At 53.8% G+C, this 18,860-nt stretch overlaps 1 protein-coding gene across 1 annotated transcript in view; it reads right to left on the bottom strand.

The window, feature by feature from the left end:
- Nucleotides 1-18,860, bottom strand: part of SLC39A11 (solute carrier family 39 member 11) — a 90,852-nt gene that overhangs the window by 13,981 nt on the left and 58,011 nt on the right. Inside the window, exon 6 of the mRNA XM_086624148.1 lies at nucleotides 7,724-7,793. Coding sequence (XP_086480274.1) covers nucleotides 7,724-7,793 — 70 coding nt within the window. The remainder of the gene's footprint in view (nucleotides 1-7,723; nucleotides 7,794-18,860) is intronic.

Below are 18,860 nucleotides of genomic sequence, written 5' to 3'. Positions count from 1 at the left end.
ACCATGCCCACCGTCCACAAAAGCCCTCGAGAAACCTACCCCACTCATTAACTCTCAGTAATAACCACCTGCCTTCAGGAGAGGTTAATTAAAATGTGCTTAATAAGCAGCTTCCAACAGTTTTGTTTTGTAACCAGCGGCAGCTCCGAGCTTTGTTCTGCACCCGGGGCAGGAGCAGCGTTTGTCTGGGATCCCGGGGAAACGTGGAAATCCCCGTCCAGCCCTACCACCTCCCACCGACGGTGGGTTTTTTCCATTAGGTGTTTCTGTGCACACCTTTGATCCGATAAAGAGGTCAGGATCCAACCCCACCTTCTGATCCTACCCCAGCAACCTCTTTATTAGCTGCACTGTGGATCTATTCTTAAGCAGGAGACGGAGGTTGCATGTGTGCGAACGAGAGAAAAATCCAGCGTGTCTTCTGCTGCCTCTCAGACCACAATGATTTCCATTCATTCAAAGAAAACACAGTATAAAATTTTTGCCTGGTTTCAATCTCCGTACATTAATCAAGCCTTTTTTTTTTTTTTTTTTCCCTCCAGCCTGAGACACGCAGCGTGGGAGGCACAGGCTGTCCCATGAAATAATATTTTCCAAGCCATAGTCAAAGTCTGCCTGTCAACTCGAAGCCTCTTTTCTGTCTGTTTTACCAAAGCTGGACAGGAAACAATCTGCGAGCACAACAGATCAAAACAAGGACAGCATTCCCAGCAAAAGGGCCAATGAATGGGAACCATTGTGCTGCGGTGGAGGAAACATCACCATCATCATTGGGGGGAGGAGGAAATAATAATAAAAAAAACCCGTATCTGTTTACATCACTTCCACCCTCTCACCCGCTCTCCAGCTGCCCTAAATAGCACCTTTCGCTCAGGAGATACCCAGGGCAGGTGGGCTGCTGGGGGGAGCTCCGGTGCCATGATGTGATGGTCCGTGGGCACCGAAAGCGCTTTGCAAGTCGAGCTGTGCTGGGAAGGGCGAGCCCAAGTCAAACGTGACACCCACAAACTCGGGCGCTTCTCCCCTTCCCTGCACCCGCACCCAGCAGGGCTCTAACCCCACACACAACGTTACAACCTCTTTGGTGGGACTGGATTGCCCTGGAGCTGCTGGAAGGGAAGGAATCCGTCCCTGGCCCGAGGAGCTTGGGGTTCAGGTGAGAAATGCTTGCTGGGTGCGGGTCCACCTCGCCTGGGAGGGTCCCAGCCCCACGTGCCCAGGAAAAGAGGGTGCTGGAGGGGTGAAACCTGCAGCAGGGGAGACAGCTCTGCTCCCTGCCCGAGTGCCAAGGGGCTCCCCTGCCACCAGCTCACCCTCCGACTGCCACGGCTGCTGAAGGGGGTCCACGTGAACCCCGAAAAATTGCTCCCCAGCCACGCAGGGAAAGTTGCCACCACCAGCATGAACCCCCCAACTCCCTCCACTTTAAATCAAAGGCAGCAACCGACACCCCCGCAGCCCCCCACCCCTGAACGGACTCAGCTTCATCCTCAGGCAGAGGTTTGCCAAAAATTTGCCCACACTGTTTTTAACCTCTCTAATTTATCTGCGTTCGCGGTGTCCTATGAGGACCTGGAGCCCAGACCACCCATGGCTTAACAAAACACTTCACTTTATTTTTCAAACTTTTAGTCCTTTTTTTATATATATATCTATCTCATCTGCTCAAAGTAATTTATAGCATTTAACTTGATACTGGTTTCACTTATTTGAACATTCTCCCGCATTTGGCACAGCAGCCCCTCTGCCAGGCGTTTGCCAGCGAAAAAGCCACGTCTGGGAGTCCCGTTAGCTCCAGGGCTGGCCCTACAGCCACGGGAGACCTTCAACCAGCCCCGAATCTGCTGAGGAAAGGCTGATAGGAACATGGATGTTACCACCTAGTGTCAGACGGGAGAGGAGCAGCAAGGAACAGGGATGAGGATGGCTCAGCCGCAGCTCCTGCTCTGCAGAACCCACTGGTTGGGACTGGGCGAGCCCAGAGCCCGCAGGTCATCCCGGGCACCTCTGCCTTCCCAGCCATCAGCAGGGACGTGAGCTTCCTACCCCTGTAACAGGGAGGGACTTAAAAATAAAAATTCTCCTCCTTTTGAGAAGTGCCAAAAAATCCCATCCCTGTTTTATTCTGTCTCTTCAAGGCCAGGTTGGATGAGGCTTTGGGCAACCTGGTATAGTGGAGGATTTCCCTGCCCATGGCAGGGGGGTTGGAACTAGATGATCTTTGAGGTCCCTTCCAACCCAAACCATTCTATGATTCTATGATTCAGTTCGAGTCAGACGTAAAGGTATTGCCCGTTTCTCACCTGTGCCCAGCCACGTTATTCACTGTAACACCCAGGTCCACGTTGCACTAATTCGTCTCCTGTTTTTGACAGGATATGTTGAGGAGCAGCTCTGCCCCATCCATGCCAGGAACACAGGGAAGGTGCCCGGAGCAGCCAGCACAGAGACGAACCAGCAACGAAACCGCAGAACATCACAGACCCGTGGGGATGGAGCACCAGGCTCGGCCGTTCAAACCATCGCACGGGGAGGTATTTAGTGAAACACGCACAGCAAACGTACACCAACGGAGCCAAACGCTTTGCCAGACATGGCAGGAGTCACCCGCCGTGCCAGCGCGGTGAGCCTGGCATGCATCATGGCAAAGCCAAAAAGCTGCAGGTCCACCGGTGCGGGCAGGAGCTCCGGCCCCGGGCTGGGGCCAGCTCGCAGCACTGGCTGAAATGAAAATTAAACGGTCTCTCTGTCAAATGTAGACCTCACTGATTACTCAGGACCTGAAAACATTGCTGCAGTTGAAATTATCTTTTTTTTTTTTAATATATTTTATTTTCTGGCACATACTGTGCCTTGTGACCGGACTTCGCCTCGTGCCGTGACAAAAGCCACGTTCTTACAGTTATGGCTGCAGCGCGCCGTGGCCCCACGGCTCCTGCGTGAGAACAGGCAGCAGCTCCGGCCCCCAGAGACCCCCGTCGCCCCAGGGACCCCCATCCTCGGAGGATGCTCTGTCCCTGTGGGGTGCCCAGGGCTGCAGCTGGCACCGCGGTGTTCACGTACCCTCTGTCCTGTGACGGGGAGGAAGCCTGAACTGAACCGCACAGAGCCACGAGCCAGATGGCAGGGGCAGGAGCTGGAGAGGGAGAAGAGACGACATCCAGGCAAAGAGCAGGGCGTGCACTGGGTGCTCACAAAGATCCCAGCAAAAACCGCGCCAGCGACCCTGTTTCCAGCATCTCCCAGTAGCTATGGGCTTGGTTTTCCAGCCTTAATAATAACCTTTGATCAAATTTTTGAAATTATACACAGAAACAACACTGAAATAATACTGAGACTGCAAAATGAAACACTCCGAGGTTACGGCCGTGCAGACACACCACCCGGGACGCGGAGACCGGCGGGGAGAGCCCCTGCGCAGCCGTGCTCGAGGCGGAACCGGCACGCGGAGATTATTTCTGCTGGAGGAGCATCCCTAAAGCACAGGCTTCACATCCCAGCTGGAAAGCAGCTCAGCCAGGGGAAAACCATGAATACCAGCTGGTGAATGGTTTTCAGCTGGAGGTGGGGGAAGGGCTCTTTACATTAGTGATGGGTGATAGAACAAGAGGAAATGGGCATAAGCTTAGTCAGGGGAGATTCAGGTTGGATGTTAGGAAGTATTTCTTCTCTGAAAGGGTTGTCAGCCACTGGAATAGGCTGCCCAGGGAGGTGGTTGAGTCCCCATCCCTGGATGTGTTTAAGAATAGGGTGGATGAGCTACTTGAGGATATGGTTTAATGGGGATTAGGGATGGTTGGACTCGATGATCTCTAAGGTCTTTTCCAACCTAGAAATCTATGAATCTATGAATCGCCCATCACCTGCGCTGGCAGCCGGTGGCACAGTGAATATCCCAACTCCTGGAAAGGCGGCGCTGTGACCCCTTACAGAGGGACAGATTGACCAAAGAGGAAGCGGCAGAGAAAATCCAGACGGGTCAAAGTTAATTGTGCAACAGATTCCCTTTTTCTCCCCAAATTAGCCAGCCAAGGAAGCCACCCGAGTCCAGGCACCGCTCACCACACAGATGAGACTGGTTACAGAAACTGTCCCGCTTTCACCGCTCACCCCCATCTTCCCCCACCGCTGCCGTCCGGAGGCGAAGCCCTCCCCCTCCATCCAAACCTTTTTCTTGTTAAAAGCAAAATCGCTGACACAGGCTTTTTACGGTAGTTTTCTGTTCACTCCACTGCAGTATAACACAGGTACAGTCAGGAATTCCTGCAATCCTTTCCAAGAAAATTAATTTTATGCTGAATTCCTCTTTGACAGAAAAAAATGTGCAGGAAGAAGCAACACCATTAAGAAAAAGGATTTGGCTTTCGTGTGCTTGCGTGCGGCACGCTTACCCGCTGCCTCCTGCTTTCACAAAGCAAATAGCACGGGCAGGATTTATAAGGGGGCAAGAAGCAGAACCTGGCTCCTACATCCCCACTCCCCCACCCAGGACCCCCCTCTGCTCCCCGCCGGGCTCCCCCCAAACCTGAACATCATGCCAAGGCACCAGCACGCTGCCAGTGGGACGGAGAGGGAATAACGAGCCCCCAGTGTCGCTTCTCAAAGTAAGAGACTCTGATGGGAGAAGGAGAGAAAAAGATTGGTGTCCTGGGACCCCCCCCCTCCCCCTCGTGTTTCCAGCCAAGGCACGAGCTCCCACCGCGTGGGCACGGGATGCAGGAGCGGAGCTGCTGCAGGGTCCTGGGTGCCAACACAGGAAGGGATGCGGTCCGGAGGGGCTGGCAGAGTGGCCACACGAGATCTCCTCCCTGCTAGCCCCAGATCCCACCTCGCCACTGCCCAGCCTGGCAGGCATCACCCCCATAGGATGAGGGGCTCAGGGTGCCCCCAGGGTTCATTGTGAGGGGCTTTTGTCCTCTAAAAGACACAGCAGGGACTTGGAGAGAGGGAGACCACCCCGACACACGCTACTTCCCTGCAGCACAGCCCCGGCACACGGAGACATGTGGAGCATGGCCAGCAGCGGGCACCAGCCCCAGCGAAGCCACTGACTATGCACTGTTGTTGGGCAGCCCTGCCCACGCTCCTGCCCGCTCTGCATCCCCAGAGCAGCCGAGGGAAATGCAAATTCAGGCCATCCTGATCTCAGCAGCTCCAGCCCCATCTGGTTCCTGTTAAATCAGCCACACGAGGTGGGAAGGGTTTCCTCCCCCCGTGCTATAGCGTGCAAAGAGAGGGAGGTAAAGCAGCTTTTTAAAGACATGGCTGCCCTTCTCTTTACCTTCCTGCCTGGAAGGCAGCCAGGAGTGGCTCACGCCTCCCTGCTCACATCTGGAGGGGATCTTCCCCTCCCGGGGCTCGCGGCACACCTCATGCCAGGCACCTCTGCACGGGCATCGCTCCTCCACCCCGGGCACACACTCACTCTGCACTGGGGCTGGGTGGCAGAGCACAAGGGTCTCGCTCCTCTTCTGTCACTGCAGCAGCTTTGTCTTGAGCTGCTATTTCCAGCCCGTGGGACTTTCCAATGTTTTCATCCTTGAGAGGAACCGGGCAGGAGAACTGCAGACCCGCTGCAGCGAGGGATGCTCCCGCCCGAGGACAAGCAGAGGCTCAGCCCCCCATGGACACACCCCAAAAGTAGAGGTTAGCTCATCCTAAGTCCAGTCTAAACTTCCATAAAACCTACATCACCTTCGAAAAAGGCTCGAGCGTGCTGCCCAGCCGAAGGAGCACCGATACCCACCCGCTGCCAAGACCCTCATCCTCCTCGGGCACGGGACTGCGTTTCACTGGAGTCCCCTGGCAGGTCGAATGAAGCGGGTTCTCCCCACGCTGCAATCCTTAAGTGGAACAACCAGCAAGGCTGTAATGCACGGGCGAGCCCTGCCACGGGCGGAGAGGAGCTGCGGAGGAGCGAGCTCGCAGGAACGGAGCCTGCACACCCGGTGGCAGCAAAGAAACACGGACGAGCGCGGGCAGGGGCCGGGCAGGCAGCACCGGGATGCTCCGGGAAGATCGGGGAGCATGGTGGAGCCCAGAGGGCAGGATCCTGCGAGCACAGAGGTGAGGGGCAGGACCCTCCCTGAGTCCAGAGAGTCGGGGAACGGCAGAGGTGATGCCAGCACATGCAAAGCCCGGGGTGTTTTCAGAGGTGAGAATCCCACACTGCTTCCTAATCATCCTTTTTTTGTTGTTTTTTAACCAAATCCCGAAGCGTCCCCTTGACTTGGACCACCAGCTACGGGTCTACACCTGCACTGCTCTGCTTACACCACCCACGCCAGCGCTCACTGGCCCCACAGCTCCCACCCAGCCCCGTCTCTGCAGCACACCCAGCCCCACTGTGCTTTAAAACCCCAAAAGAGTCCCTCGCCGTGCTCAGGGGCTGAGCTCCACACTGGCATGGCCTGGGCAGGACCCCGCAGCACCCTCCTGCCATGGGCAGGCAGGAGCGGGCAGCACCCAGAAACCTTCCAACTGCTGGCACAGGGGGAAGTCCTCGGCCCAGGAAAAGCTGCGGTTTGCAGAGCGGCTGGCGCTCTCCCCTTCTTCCTAACGTCTCTCTGCAAACACGCTGCTCATTTGCAAGGCCTGTGGCTCCAAAAACGGCCCTTCAGGACACAGCACGGCCGTGTCTCACCACGCCATGTCTCACCACTGCCCTACAGCGAGCTGGAACGAATTCAGGCTCCTGCCGAGATGTCCCCGCTCCGGGAGCAATGCAATCAGGCAGTGCTCCCCCAAGCAAGCCAGCATTTATCCAGCGAGCACGAGGGAGCAAGGAAGGTCCTCTGGTTAGTGTGGGCAAGTCACAGCCAGCCCTGGCAACATCTCCCAACCACCTGCATCTTTAGCTCGGGCTCCGAGCGCGTTGGAGGATTCATAAATACTTTTTCAAGATCTAAGGTTTGAAGGAAGAAACGTCCCCAAGAGGCAGCTCACCCCAGTGCTAACACGGTTACTCACACCCAGGTGGGAGCAGAAGAAGAATGAAAGAGGTAAACTGAGTCATACAGCTGTTTCATTCGCTATTTCAAAATAACGGACACGAGCAGGATCAGGACTGCCATGTCCCCCAAGAGCTGAGTTGGCCAAGGAGCAGTTTCCCCTTTGGATGCCTCAAAAGATCTAGCTCTGTTTCTCACGTTAGCTCACATCAAATATCATTCCACTGCTATTTTTGAAACCTACAGAAGACAAACCAGCCACCTGAAATTTTACTCTTGGGTATTTCCGAACGGCTTCACGGCGGAGCGGCTACACTGAGTGATTTTTGGGCTGCCCGCAGATGACAGTGACAGACAGATTGATGGCAACGAACTTATTTTGTCTCCTTTCGCAGCTGACTAAATTTGCATTGGTATTTTCATGGTACAGACTCCACCTTTCATCTAACATGATTAATGCTGTTGTAAATACAGAGAAAGAACCAGCTGCTTCTGGCTTCTTAGCTTCTGCCGAGCAGCTGATGAAAAAGAGTCCTTTTGTTCAAGCATCTCTAGAGCCTCTGCAGACTTTATTGAAGAGCCTTTATTTCAAAAGGTTAGAGAAGCGCAGTGTTTCGAGCTGGTGCATCCTGCTTTTCTCACCACAAATCTAGTGGGACGCATCTCCAACTACCCTGGCATGGGAATGATGTGGGACAGACAGACAACCTCCAAGGGGCAAAGTCGTGCCCAGAACATGATGCACGCAGAGCAGAAGCAGCGTTGTGGCTTACCTGGCGCTTTGGAAGGTCGCAGATGCTGATTTTCCAACAGCCCCGAATCCAACTCCCACTGCCAGACCCTCTGAAACAGGAAGGAAAACACCAGTAAGGTCAAACCCTACAACAGCCCCGAGACTGTCTGTTCTCCGAGACTCCAACGGAGCAAAGACTGGCACGAGCAAGGAAGCAGGATGCCAGGCCAGGTCATTACCCTTCTCATTTTAATCTAAATGCATTTAATCTAAGCTCAATGCCAGAGCCTGCCACGCTGCCTGGGGTACATCCCCTCTATGAACCCAGACCAAGCGCTTCTTGGGAAGCCCACGCAGAGAGGAGAGGTTTCTGTGTTCACGAGTGCACTGGAGGGGAAAAGATCACAATCTTCAAGAGCTAAAACGTGATTTTAATGAGGGGCATAGCAGTGCAGAACACCAAGGTGTGTGCACAAGGACTCCGCTTGGCAAACCTCTGTGCAGAGAGCCGCCTCTGTACGGTGCAGACAAACTGGTGTCACGGGAACCAAACACCAACTTCTCCCATAAACTGCCCGGGGGTTGTGCTAAGCCAGGACCAGGCTCCCAGCAATGCCACCTCCCCGCTTTCCAGTCTCCCCATGCCCAAACACCAGCACAACGCCTGTACGGACAGCATCCGAAGCAGAAAGAAACCCAAACTCCATGAGAAAATCTCCACCTTGCAGATTATTTTAGATTACAGTTAATCCCATCATTTTAGATTACGGTTATTCCCATAAACCCCAAAGAAAACCAGCCGAGGAGCCTTCCCAGGAGGGCAGCAGCAGCAGGAGATCTGTGATCCGCCACTGCCTGCTCCATGCAGCTCCTTGGGGATAACTGCTCCATCCTTCCCCGCTCCCCTCCTGCCCTTTCTCAAACTTCTCTTACCCTCCCACCGCTGGCACAGCTCCCTCATCTCTCCCAGAACAAAATTAAATCTTATTTTCAGAAAGCATCAAACTACTGCCAGTTTTTTTTCCTTGGTTCAAAATGCCCATTTTTGGTTTTTCAGCCTCTCTGGGTTCACTCCCCTCTGAGCAACATGGGAGGGGGCAAAACCAGTCGAAGAACAAAAGCAGAGCTGTTTGTGTAACTGGTTGGGTTTTACAGCCTTCATGGGAGGCAATTACCCGTGGAGAGGACAGTGGGGACCGCTCAGATGAGCGTTCAAACAGGTTGAAAATGTCACCGAGAGTGTTTACCTGTGTGCTGGAGGATGAGGTCTCAGAAGAAGGGGACCGTGTGTGTTTGTGGTCCTCTGAATTTCCAGTTGCCGTGGAAACACACCATAAAAAGCAGCACTAACTCGGGTAATGATGGCATTTGCATCCTTGAGTCCAGGCTGAGCACGGGGAACTGAAACACTCGACGGCTCCTCAGAGCCCCGATCCAAGGCTTGTGCCAAGGCTCAGGATGGAGACTGGGAAAACAACAGCAGCCATCGACCTTCACGCAGAGTTACGGGGTAAGGAGACTCCAAATTATCCCCAAAACACCACGATGGGCTGATAAATCCATCTAGTGAAAGAGCCAGAGGAACCAGGGCACACGCCAGACCCAGGAGGGATCACACGCTTGTGCAAAGCTCTTGTGCAAAGCTCTCACGCTGCCCCAACACCACCCACCAGGGAGATGGGCGAGCACCCAGGGCAGAAGCAGAGCCGGGAGGGCTGGGTGGCCAAAGAGGCTGCACCTGCTGATGGCTGTGAAGGTCTCTGCTCTGCAGGCACTCAAGCAAACTTTGAGGAAGATCTTTTTAAAGACTTTTCCTGGCTGTGCTCAGTACGGCTACGAGGACGTCAGGAAACCCTGCACAAATGGGTCTGGCACTGCTCTTCCGAAAGATTTCTTTTTCAGCAAGACTTGCCCAGAGAGCAAAATTCAAAGGACAAAAGTGCTCGTTTGTGTGAATAATGCAAATAGCTTTGACAGAGGGGGAAAAACCACAAGCAACCTCGCTGCAAAGCGAGTCGCACGGAATAGAAACTCGGCAGCGCAATTAATGAAAGTACAAGTTACACGTACGTGGAAACAAATTATGGGAAATTAAAATCAACAGATGGTGCGTAGTGAACTGCTTATTTGGAGAGGGAGAAGCAGCCGATGGTGGAAGCTGCGGGATGGTGGAGATGCTCAGCAGCACGGAGAGGAGGAGGTGACACAGCAGCCTCCGGCCAGGTCCTCGCTTCCCATGAGAGGACACGAGCGCTGGGGCAGGACGAGTATGACCACAAATTGACCACGGGGCTGGTGACCCCAGAGCATCTGATGGCAACTCGCAGCCAAGCAAGTCTGGTGTCACACGTGATCCAGCAGCAGCAGGGACCCCAGTACGTCCCACGGACAGTGCCGATGCTTGGGAAGCCACTAATTATATAGTAGGTATCGTGTGACGTGCTCAGCCCATCGCTGAGCTGTTTCAACTATTTCCTTTAGAAAAGCCTAGCAAGATCACACAAAAACTTCATCTCTTCAATCACACAGGTTCAGGCTCTTTGGAAGAAGATGTCAAACCTCCAAACGCCTCTGTTTGGCAGCTAAGCAAGCAGATACGCAAAGATTTACACGGAAAACAAACAGAAAGAGCTCGCTGCCAGTTTGCCCACGCTCAAAGCTCACAGCCAGCTCAGCGCTCTGGTTGCAGCCCCTCTCCTGAGTATTCTGCACATACTCAAATGATAAATAGCTCAAGAAGCTTCTTCAGGTGGGAAAAGACACAAAAGGAGAAAGGTTAATGCTTCTACGTCAACCGCTTTCAGATATGCTGCACCAAAGGCTCTGCAAACGGATGACTAGGACGTTGGGTCGCTGGAGGTGGGTATGGCAGAGCAGATCTCCCCACCCACTGAAGGCTCAGCCACCAGCGATTTCTGGTTCCTGGCACCACCACGAGCAAAGGCAAAGAGGAGCAGAGTCCTGGGCAACCCCGAGCAACTGAAGGATTTACGGTGGGCCACGGCTCTGCGGAGGGCAAGGCAAAAGCCCCAAGGCGTGGGACATGAAAGAGGGCGGAAGGCAGGTGTGCCATGTCCCACAGGAAACCTGGCCATGTCAGAGAGGGTTTTCCCGAGGATTTCAGTGGCTGAAGCAGCTGTCAGTCCCTCTTGCAACCAGTGACGAAACTGGAAAAACCGGCAGCTCCACACAACCCTGTTAGCTGGAGGGCTCGCACGGTGAAGGCACCAGGTTGGGGTGTTAATTCGGTGTCTTTGCAGAGTTACAGAACAAAGAAGGAAAAAAAGATATGACCAGTCTCAGCCACTGTCAAGAAATTGCTTCTATTTAACCTAAACAAAGAGATTTTGCCTCTCTTGGGCTTCCTTGGCTTTACAATTCAAGGCGCTTCATCCTGATAAGGCATTACCCAGGGATCAGACTAATCCTACACTAACTTAAGGCTCAGCTGCAAACCTCTCAGCCGGCAGCACTCACTGCAAAGGCACGTTTTCCTCTGCTTGTTTTCTGAGAAAAGAAGAAAAAGTTTCAAAATCTCAACCTGCAAAGCGATAAACGTGCTGGAGGGTCACTACAGAGACTTCTGTTAATGCTGGATGGCTACGGGATACGTTATGGCATCCCGATGAGCGCGGTGGCAAGGGCAAAAGCATGATATCCACAGGTCTCCTTATACACAAGGTCAGATATGGAAGAGTTGGGGGGCAAAGATCTAAACCAGGGCACCTTCATAGCACCATGGACAACCTACCAACCCCAAAGCCAAGGGGAACCTGTTCTCTCTGCTTTGGGAGCTCATCCCATCGCTGGGTCATCCTCCTCCACTCTCCCTTAGCTTCTGGCTGCTGCTGTGGGCAGGATCAGCTCCCTCCTCCGCAGCCTCAGAGGACACGGTCGGAACAACGTGGATGGTGGCCACGGGCACAGCAGGAGAGGACCACATGGGAGCGGGGACAGCAAGGACAGGTCTAGCAAGGAAGATGCTTTTCGAGCTCAGAGCAACATCACAGGGAAGACAGCCAGCACGAAATTCAGAAAGGAAAAGCCAAGAGGGAACGCCACAGCAAGGAGAAGTCGGTGCCAAGGGAAGGAGCATGGAAATGGGAGCAGAGCAAAGCTAGATGAGCACAGAGTCATGTCATGGCAGAAGATGACACCACGGTACGACACGACGGCCACAGCACTGAGCAGAGCAGCCGAGGAGAGAGTTACACAGCGCATGAGAAGCTGGCAAGGAGGACGTCAGCCACGGGAGCAAAGCAAAGGCCACGCTGCTCCCAGCACACCTCTGACACCTTCACGCTTGGCCTGAGGTCCCCAGCTCCGCCAACGTTCAAGCACCGGTGAGCAGAGGGGACTCAGACACATATGGCATGCTGTTACAGCTCTGGTTTTATTTTTACTTTAATTTCACTTCAGTGCCCCATCAGTAGAGCTGCAAAACAGCACAAGATGTTCCGTCTCATTGAGCCAGGAGGACAGTGAGAACATTCGCGTCTGCTCAAATCCACAGGAGCACAGGAATTGGCTGGGATGGGCTCTGGGATGAGGCCCAGCACTGATCCACATCCTCCTCCTCGGTGTGGAAAGCACCACACTCCCACCCCATGCTGGGGTGTTCCTGGGGAGGCCAAAGCTCTCCAGCCCCAAGGGACCACATGAGATGGTGCATTACCATGGTGCTCTGGGCTACAGAAGGGTGTCTTGCCTTCGGGATAGCCCAAAAAAAGCATCTAGTGCTGCACTTTTCAGGGAACTCTTCTCCTTGGCAGGGAGGAAAGGAAGGTCTGCTCAGGCAGGAGAGAGGTACTGGCATCGAGGCAGCCCGGCCCCATCAAAACAAGCCGTGGTAGATGTGAGATGGTCCTGGGGCACCTGGACAGGGCTCTGTGCTGCCAGTTCCTAACCAGCCCTGATACCAAAGACCTGGGCGAGGATAAGGCACGTAATATACAAACAACTTTAAAAAGAAGAGGTTTGCTGGAGAGATGCTCCTCTGAAAGCAGAAGGTTCGGTCATTAATGGAGACAGCTCCGCGCAGCCCGGACTCACTGCTCAGCTGCACACCGAGGGTGCCGTACGCGTTCGGTCAAAGGAGAAGGAAACCTCAAACTACGCAGAAGTTGGGAAACTGGGAGAGATCAAACTCACCCAGCAAGCTGCTTTCCCCAGCCTGAAATCGAGTTTTACCCACGTTCCCTGCTCTGAGCTCATCTTCTGCCGCCGCCCGCAGCGCTGAATGCTCTTTCTTCGCTCTCACTTTACTCCGATATCTATTTTCCAAGAAGCACCAGCTCCAGCGCCCAGTTCCACGCTCACATAGCGGGGCTCGTTCCCCAGCACCTCCGGCTGCGAATGCCGTGCGAGCCCTAAGTTCAAAGGATCAACTTGAAAATGGAACAGCTGATTCCATCCCATCAAACCTCTCCCTTATCACCCACCACCGGGTCCGCGAGAGCTTGGCAAGCTGAAAGGACCGGGTGAAATTAAGCAGGCTGTGATTTTAGATCCTATTCAGGGCAGCTTCCACGGCCAGGCAGGGATCACCCCCCCATCTCCATCAGCAGCCAGAAAAACCCTCCTGCAACCCCAGGGCCCGGGTTCCCGGCGCTCGCCCACATCCTGCCCTCGCCAGCTCCGCTTTCGAGCACGAAATGAGCTTCGCAGTCGCTGCGGGAAGCCACTCATCATCCTCGGGGGAAGGCCTGCTCACAAAAACAACCGAAAATAAAAGCCCTTCAGATTCCCTAGAAATCCAAACAAGTAAATAGCAAGCGTCGCTCACGGGGCCTCGATAAATTACAGCGGCAAGTAAATTAGCCCTAGTTACTGTGTTACCCTCGTATGCCATAAAGAGCAAGAAAACAAGCAGCGGTTAGAGAACAACAATCCTACAGGAACATTGGAAAAAAAAAAAATCCACTAAACCAAATTCACTTTTCTCTCTGCATCAGTTCGCCGTCCCGCAGGCGGGATTTCAGGAATAAAGAAAATGATGTCGCAGCATCCCAGAGCTCGTGCCCTGTGCAGAGCCATGCTGGGATGTTCCAGGCAGACCTGACAGCCCACTCTTGTGCCACAGCATCAGAGGGGTTCGGGCTTTGGGGTTTTCCCCCCCTTCTCTGGATGTACGGCAGGTTAGGATGGCAGTGATGGGGGAACACAGACCCGCTCGTTATCCGTTAGTTTATCCCATGCCTCCCACTCTCCGAGAGGATGCACTCGGCAGGGTGCTGGCAGCACAGCCCACCCATTGGCCACCCGTGGGGGTCTTTGCCTAAAAAAATACCCTTGCAGGAAACTCCTCTGGGGATGCAGCACGGCCCTCCCAGACGGGCAGGGGAGGAGAAGAAGGATTTACGGTGATGATAAAACAAGAAGCAACTCAAAGAACCCGCGGTCTGAGTGGAGGCACAATCTTGGGCTTGAAGGAAGGGCAAAGATTAGAGGAAAAGCAGGGTTTGTAAATAACTTCTACCTACAGCAAGAAATACCGCAGCTCTGCCAGTCAGGAACATCAGATTTGTGGGGCATGGCTCAGCGGAGGTTCGTCCCTGCGGAGCTTTGAAAGAAACGCAAAGAATTATGGATTTAACAGCAGAAAAAGCCTTTCTTTGCAAGTAAAGGGAAGTGTCTGTGCTGCTGAGAACACCCTTTGCACGAGCTAAGGCACACCCGGTGCAACGCGGGACTGCGGGTGCCAACGCGGGTGCCAGGCCAGGGACACGCTCGCCGGGTTCATCGCGAAAGCGTCCGCTGATGAAATGAGGCAAACGCTGCTGGGCTGAGAAACGGCTGCCCAAGTCCTTCTCCTTGCTTGTACCAGGTATGGTGACACCTACACGTGCCCCATTGACCCATGTTCCACCCGCAAGCCGGGGCCAGGCGTCCCTCACCAGCACCTCGAGCCTGGCAGCTGCGCTAACGGAGCCGTGAGCGACGTTGTCTCCTCCTGCGAGGATTTATGAAGCTAAATCTCCTGGGTCAGCAAATGAACATGCTTCCTTTAGGAAGGTACTACGGATGCCAACGTGTCATCAATTATTCATCCTGCTCTTTGAAGAACTGTTAAATTCCTAGTGGGAAATTAATCTTGCTATAATGAGGTTTGTATTTCTATGAGAGTTTAAGCATGTCCCTGTCGCCACGATTCAAACTCTAAGGATTTTTTTCCCCCAAGATCAAACTCCAGTTCCCTCTAGGCAACATCATTTTGCCATTACTGCACAAGAAAGCCCCCAGCCCCAATTCCCTCAAACGCATTAAGAAAAGCACCTTTCCCAAACCCGCATGAATTAGATCTAAGGAAGAAGTTTTTTACACTGAGGGTGGTGAGGCACTGGCACAAGTTGCCCAGAGAAGCTGTGGCTGCCCCATCCCTGGAAGTGTTCAAGGCCAGGTTGGATGGGGCTTTGGGCAACCTGGTGTAGTAGAGGGTGTCCCTGCCCACGGCAAGGGGGGCTGGAACTGGGTGATCTTTGAGGTCCCTTCCAGCCCAAACCATTCTGTGATTCTATGATGATTCTACAATTCAGCTCCCCCAGGTGGGAAACAGCTCCCCAGGTTTGTCACGGTGGGAGATCACCGTGGAGAAGTCCTTGTCCTCTAAACCCACTTGTGAAGAGGATCTGGGGAGCAGCAACAGATGGTGGTGTGGACAGAGAAGTCCCTCGAGCACCACCTTGTCACGAGTTATTACTAAGCGGTGCCCGCGTGCTCGACCCGAAGGCAGCCCCTCGGCCACGCGTACGACCTGTCCGCAGAGACCCCAGTGCCAACAGGAGCTGTGACACAGTCACACTGGCCAAGCAGGATTTCAACACGTTTTATCCCTTCCCTGCGGGAGAAGCCAACTAACGAGGCCAGATCACTCCTAATTATTACCCCAACCAAAAACGCTTTCAGCAGAACACAAAGACAAAATTTAAATGATTAATTTGCAGTTTACAGTGGCATGTAGTATTATTTGTGGTATGAATTACTCACTCGTTCCCCTCTCCTCCCCGGGGTTCCCGACAAACAAGAGCTTTTGTGCGAGGGAACGTGTGGTGGGACGGGGAGGTGGCTCCGGCCCCCTTTTCCCAGTGGATTCGGACACCGCAGCCCACGCGGCGCTCACATCCTGGCCCTGCCAACAGATGATGACAGGACAGAGAAAACAAAACCCGAGGCACCAGCTGGATTAATCTGCTCAGACGAAGCAGTCCGGGGCAATTGTTATTCTCACGACTATTTGCAACCGCGGGCAGAGGCAGGCAGCGGGCATGCAGAGATGCCAAGCCCTGCGGATCCTGCCCAGCTGAGCCCCACCACGATACCCACCCGAGACGCTGGCCATGAAAAAAGCAATAGGAGAAATAAGCCCGTTTTGGTGCTGTCTTACACCGTAACACCCCAGAGGGGGCAAACAACTAAAACACATGCACGTGGCTGGGCACATCGTGCAGAGCTGCCAGCTCTGGCATGGCTGGTACCGACGGGAAGCCTGGCAGTGCCTGCTCAGGTAATGCCACGGTTGGGGAGCGAGGGGAAAGGTGTGCGGGGGAGAAACCTAATAAAGGTTTGTGGGGACGGCGGCAGCAGGAAAGCACAGCAAAGCCAGGCAGTTTGAAAAGGGAGTAAATGGAAAGAAATTGCCTTTCTGGGTAGGGAATGGCAGGAAAGCCACCGCAGACCTGCTTCGGCATCGCACGCTAGCTCAGCCCCGCTCTCCTGCTCCGGGGACAGCTCTATAAATGACTCTGGAGTTTACTCATTAGAGGCATTAATAAAGGACCGACTCAGCAGCAGCTGGGGCCCGTGACGTGCACACACTGAGCTGAAAGAAGGTAAAACATCTCAAAAGCTTCTGACATGCCCAGACAGCTCAACTCTGCCGCTTTGATTTCAAAAGATTAAAAAAAAAAAAAACCTAATGGTGTGGCTTTGCCTCCAAGTTTTCCAGGGATTTGCAGACAGATCCCATCAAGGTTATACAAGAGGCAATGAAAAACAGCAGACGACGACGGCGCCGAGCCACCCATCACCTGGCAAAGCAAACAGCCGGAACCCCCAGCTCGCTGGTGCTGAGCAGCATGACGGACACGAAGAAAGCCAAACAAATCGCTGTGTGCGATGCCATGGAGTTAAGATGCTGTTAAAAGGGGATTTTAAGCCCCAACAGGCTAGAAAATGCCTTACCCTGGGGGGGTCCCAGGCAATTTCACTTTGTCTGAAAAAAGCCTCCAGAATTGGGTGCTCGCAGCAGTGAACCCACCTGTGCGCAACCAGCTGAGCTGAAGGGGTTGGGTTGGGTTTGAAACAAGAATGGGACCAGCGAGCTCGAGCTGCTCAGAGCAAACCTGGTAGGATGTGACACAGGGAGACTCTGGGCAACTCACGGTAACAGACACGGGGAAAAACCAGCCCAAGAAAAGCTCATGGATTTGCTTGAGGGTTTGCGCCCGTTAAACAAGGTGGAATTTGGGTAGCACGAGGCAATTCCCCTACATCATCTGCTGATCTACCCCACAGGAGCCAGACCATCTACGTCCCATCCTGATCCGCTTTTCTCCCCCTTTCACCGAAACACAATGATGTGGAATAAATCGTCGTGCAGCGTACGGCCACTGCTTACACCACGAGACCTGATTTTAAAGAATTAAAGGTGCTGGCATCAACTGCCCAACATCCCAAAACTCCTTCGTCATGGGAACACTTCTCTGGAAGAAGAAAACACTCTCCCACATTAAGAACCCAGAACTACCCTAAAAGCAGGGACCGACCTGTGCTGGAAAGTCGCTCTCCCCGACCTCGCACAACGTGAATCCATCACGGATATTCCGTGTTTCATTTCTAGCACCCAAATGATTTCTCAGGCCACCACTCACCGATGTTTGATGCAACAGATCTGTGAGATCTAACTGGGACAAGGAAGAAAAGGAGCTTCCACATGCATATTTCAGTGGATTTTCATTCCAGCCGGTGAAAATACCGTGTTTAATTGGCTTTTGTCACCTTTGTGGCTGTTATCGCTTACAAAACACCGATCGCCAACTCAAAACGATGCTGCACAGATAAATGTACATTATCAGTTCTCTGCTGGCTTTCCAGGTGTCTGCCTACAAATGGGTTTTTTGAAATATGAGCCACTGTCAGCAGGGCATTAGAGACCCCCCCCTCAACTCTCACTCTCCCTGCCCACATTCTCCCCTCCCTTAACGGTGCCACCGTGCGGGGCTGTGACACCCCCGGGATGCAGAGGAGGACTTCCCAGCCGTGCCCACGTGATACATGAAATTACATTTATGTCAGACTGTTATTCACGCACCGTTTCCCGAGGCATCCCGGACCCCAAGCCTCAGTCTCCATCTGCTCAGAAGGAGCAAGGAGAGGTCCCAAGGGAGCTGAGCCAGTGGTCATGGAGCCAAAAGCAGCCCAGAACCCAAGGGCAGGGTCCCTTCCCATCCCTGGAAACGGCGATGCACAACGTGCACAGGCATCCAGAAGAGCCCCGTTGTTCCCAGAGGAGGATTTCTTTTCAGCCTCTGCCTTTACAGGATGGAGTTTTTGCTGGTGGCATCTCGCCTCGACTGGAGAAGTGGGGCAGAGCCATCCTGTGACTGCGGAGACCATCACCCACATCCTTCGCCCGGTGCCGGCATCTCCCCCAGCTGCCTCCCCACCCTTTCCACCCCCTTGGCACAGAAGCTTAACAACTTTGAGCGAGTTGTTTCAATCCATCGAGGTGCTTAATAGATGAAAATGTCAAAATACGTGCTGGTGAGGCGACAATTAATGGGAGGTTTAATGAAAGGTTAAAGCAACCTTTCCTAGCGCGAGTGTGAGCGCGTGCGGCCGCGCTCCTCCTGATCCCGCATGAGTCACTGCCGTGCGAAACACTCCGGTTCGCATCGAACACCCAGCTCTGTCTTCGTGGGCTGCATCCGATCTGACCTTTCTCCTCTCCCCGCCGCTGCTCCCAGGGCCATCACGTCGCAGCACCATGGCAAACAACCGCCGCTCCATCCCTGACGCGTCCGCGCCCGAAGGGTCCCTTGGGAAATCGAATCGGAGATGCGACAGGCAGCAGGCTCGGAAAGCCACATCCCAGGCTGCTTTTACTCCTCGGAGCAGAAAAAGCTGTGAAAAATTCATGGCTGTTCAAATTTGCAGCTTTCCACCCGTCTGAGTGGCGG

Source organism: Tauraco erythrolophus, chromosome 20 (assembly GCF_009769465.1).
Source record: "Tauraco erythrolophus isolate bTauEry1 chromosome 20, bTauEry1.pri, whole genome shotgun sequence".
NCBI lineage: Eukaryota > Metazoa > Chordata > Aves > Musophagiformes > Musophagidae > Tauraco > Tauraco erythrolophus.
This window is presented reverse-complemented; position numbering and strand designations above follow the sequence as displayed.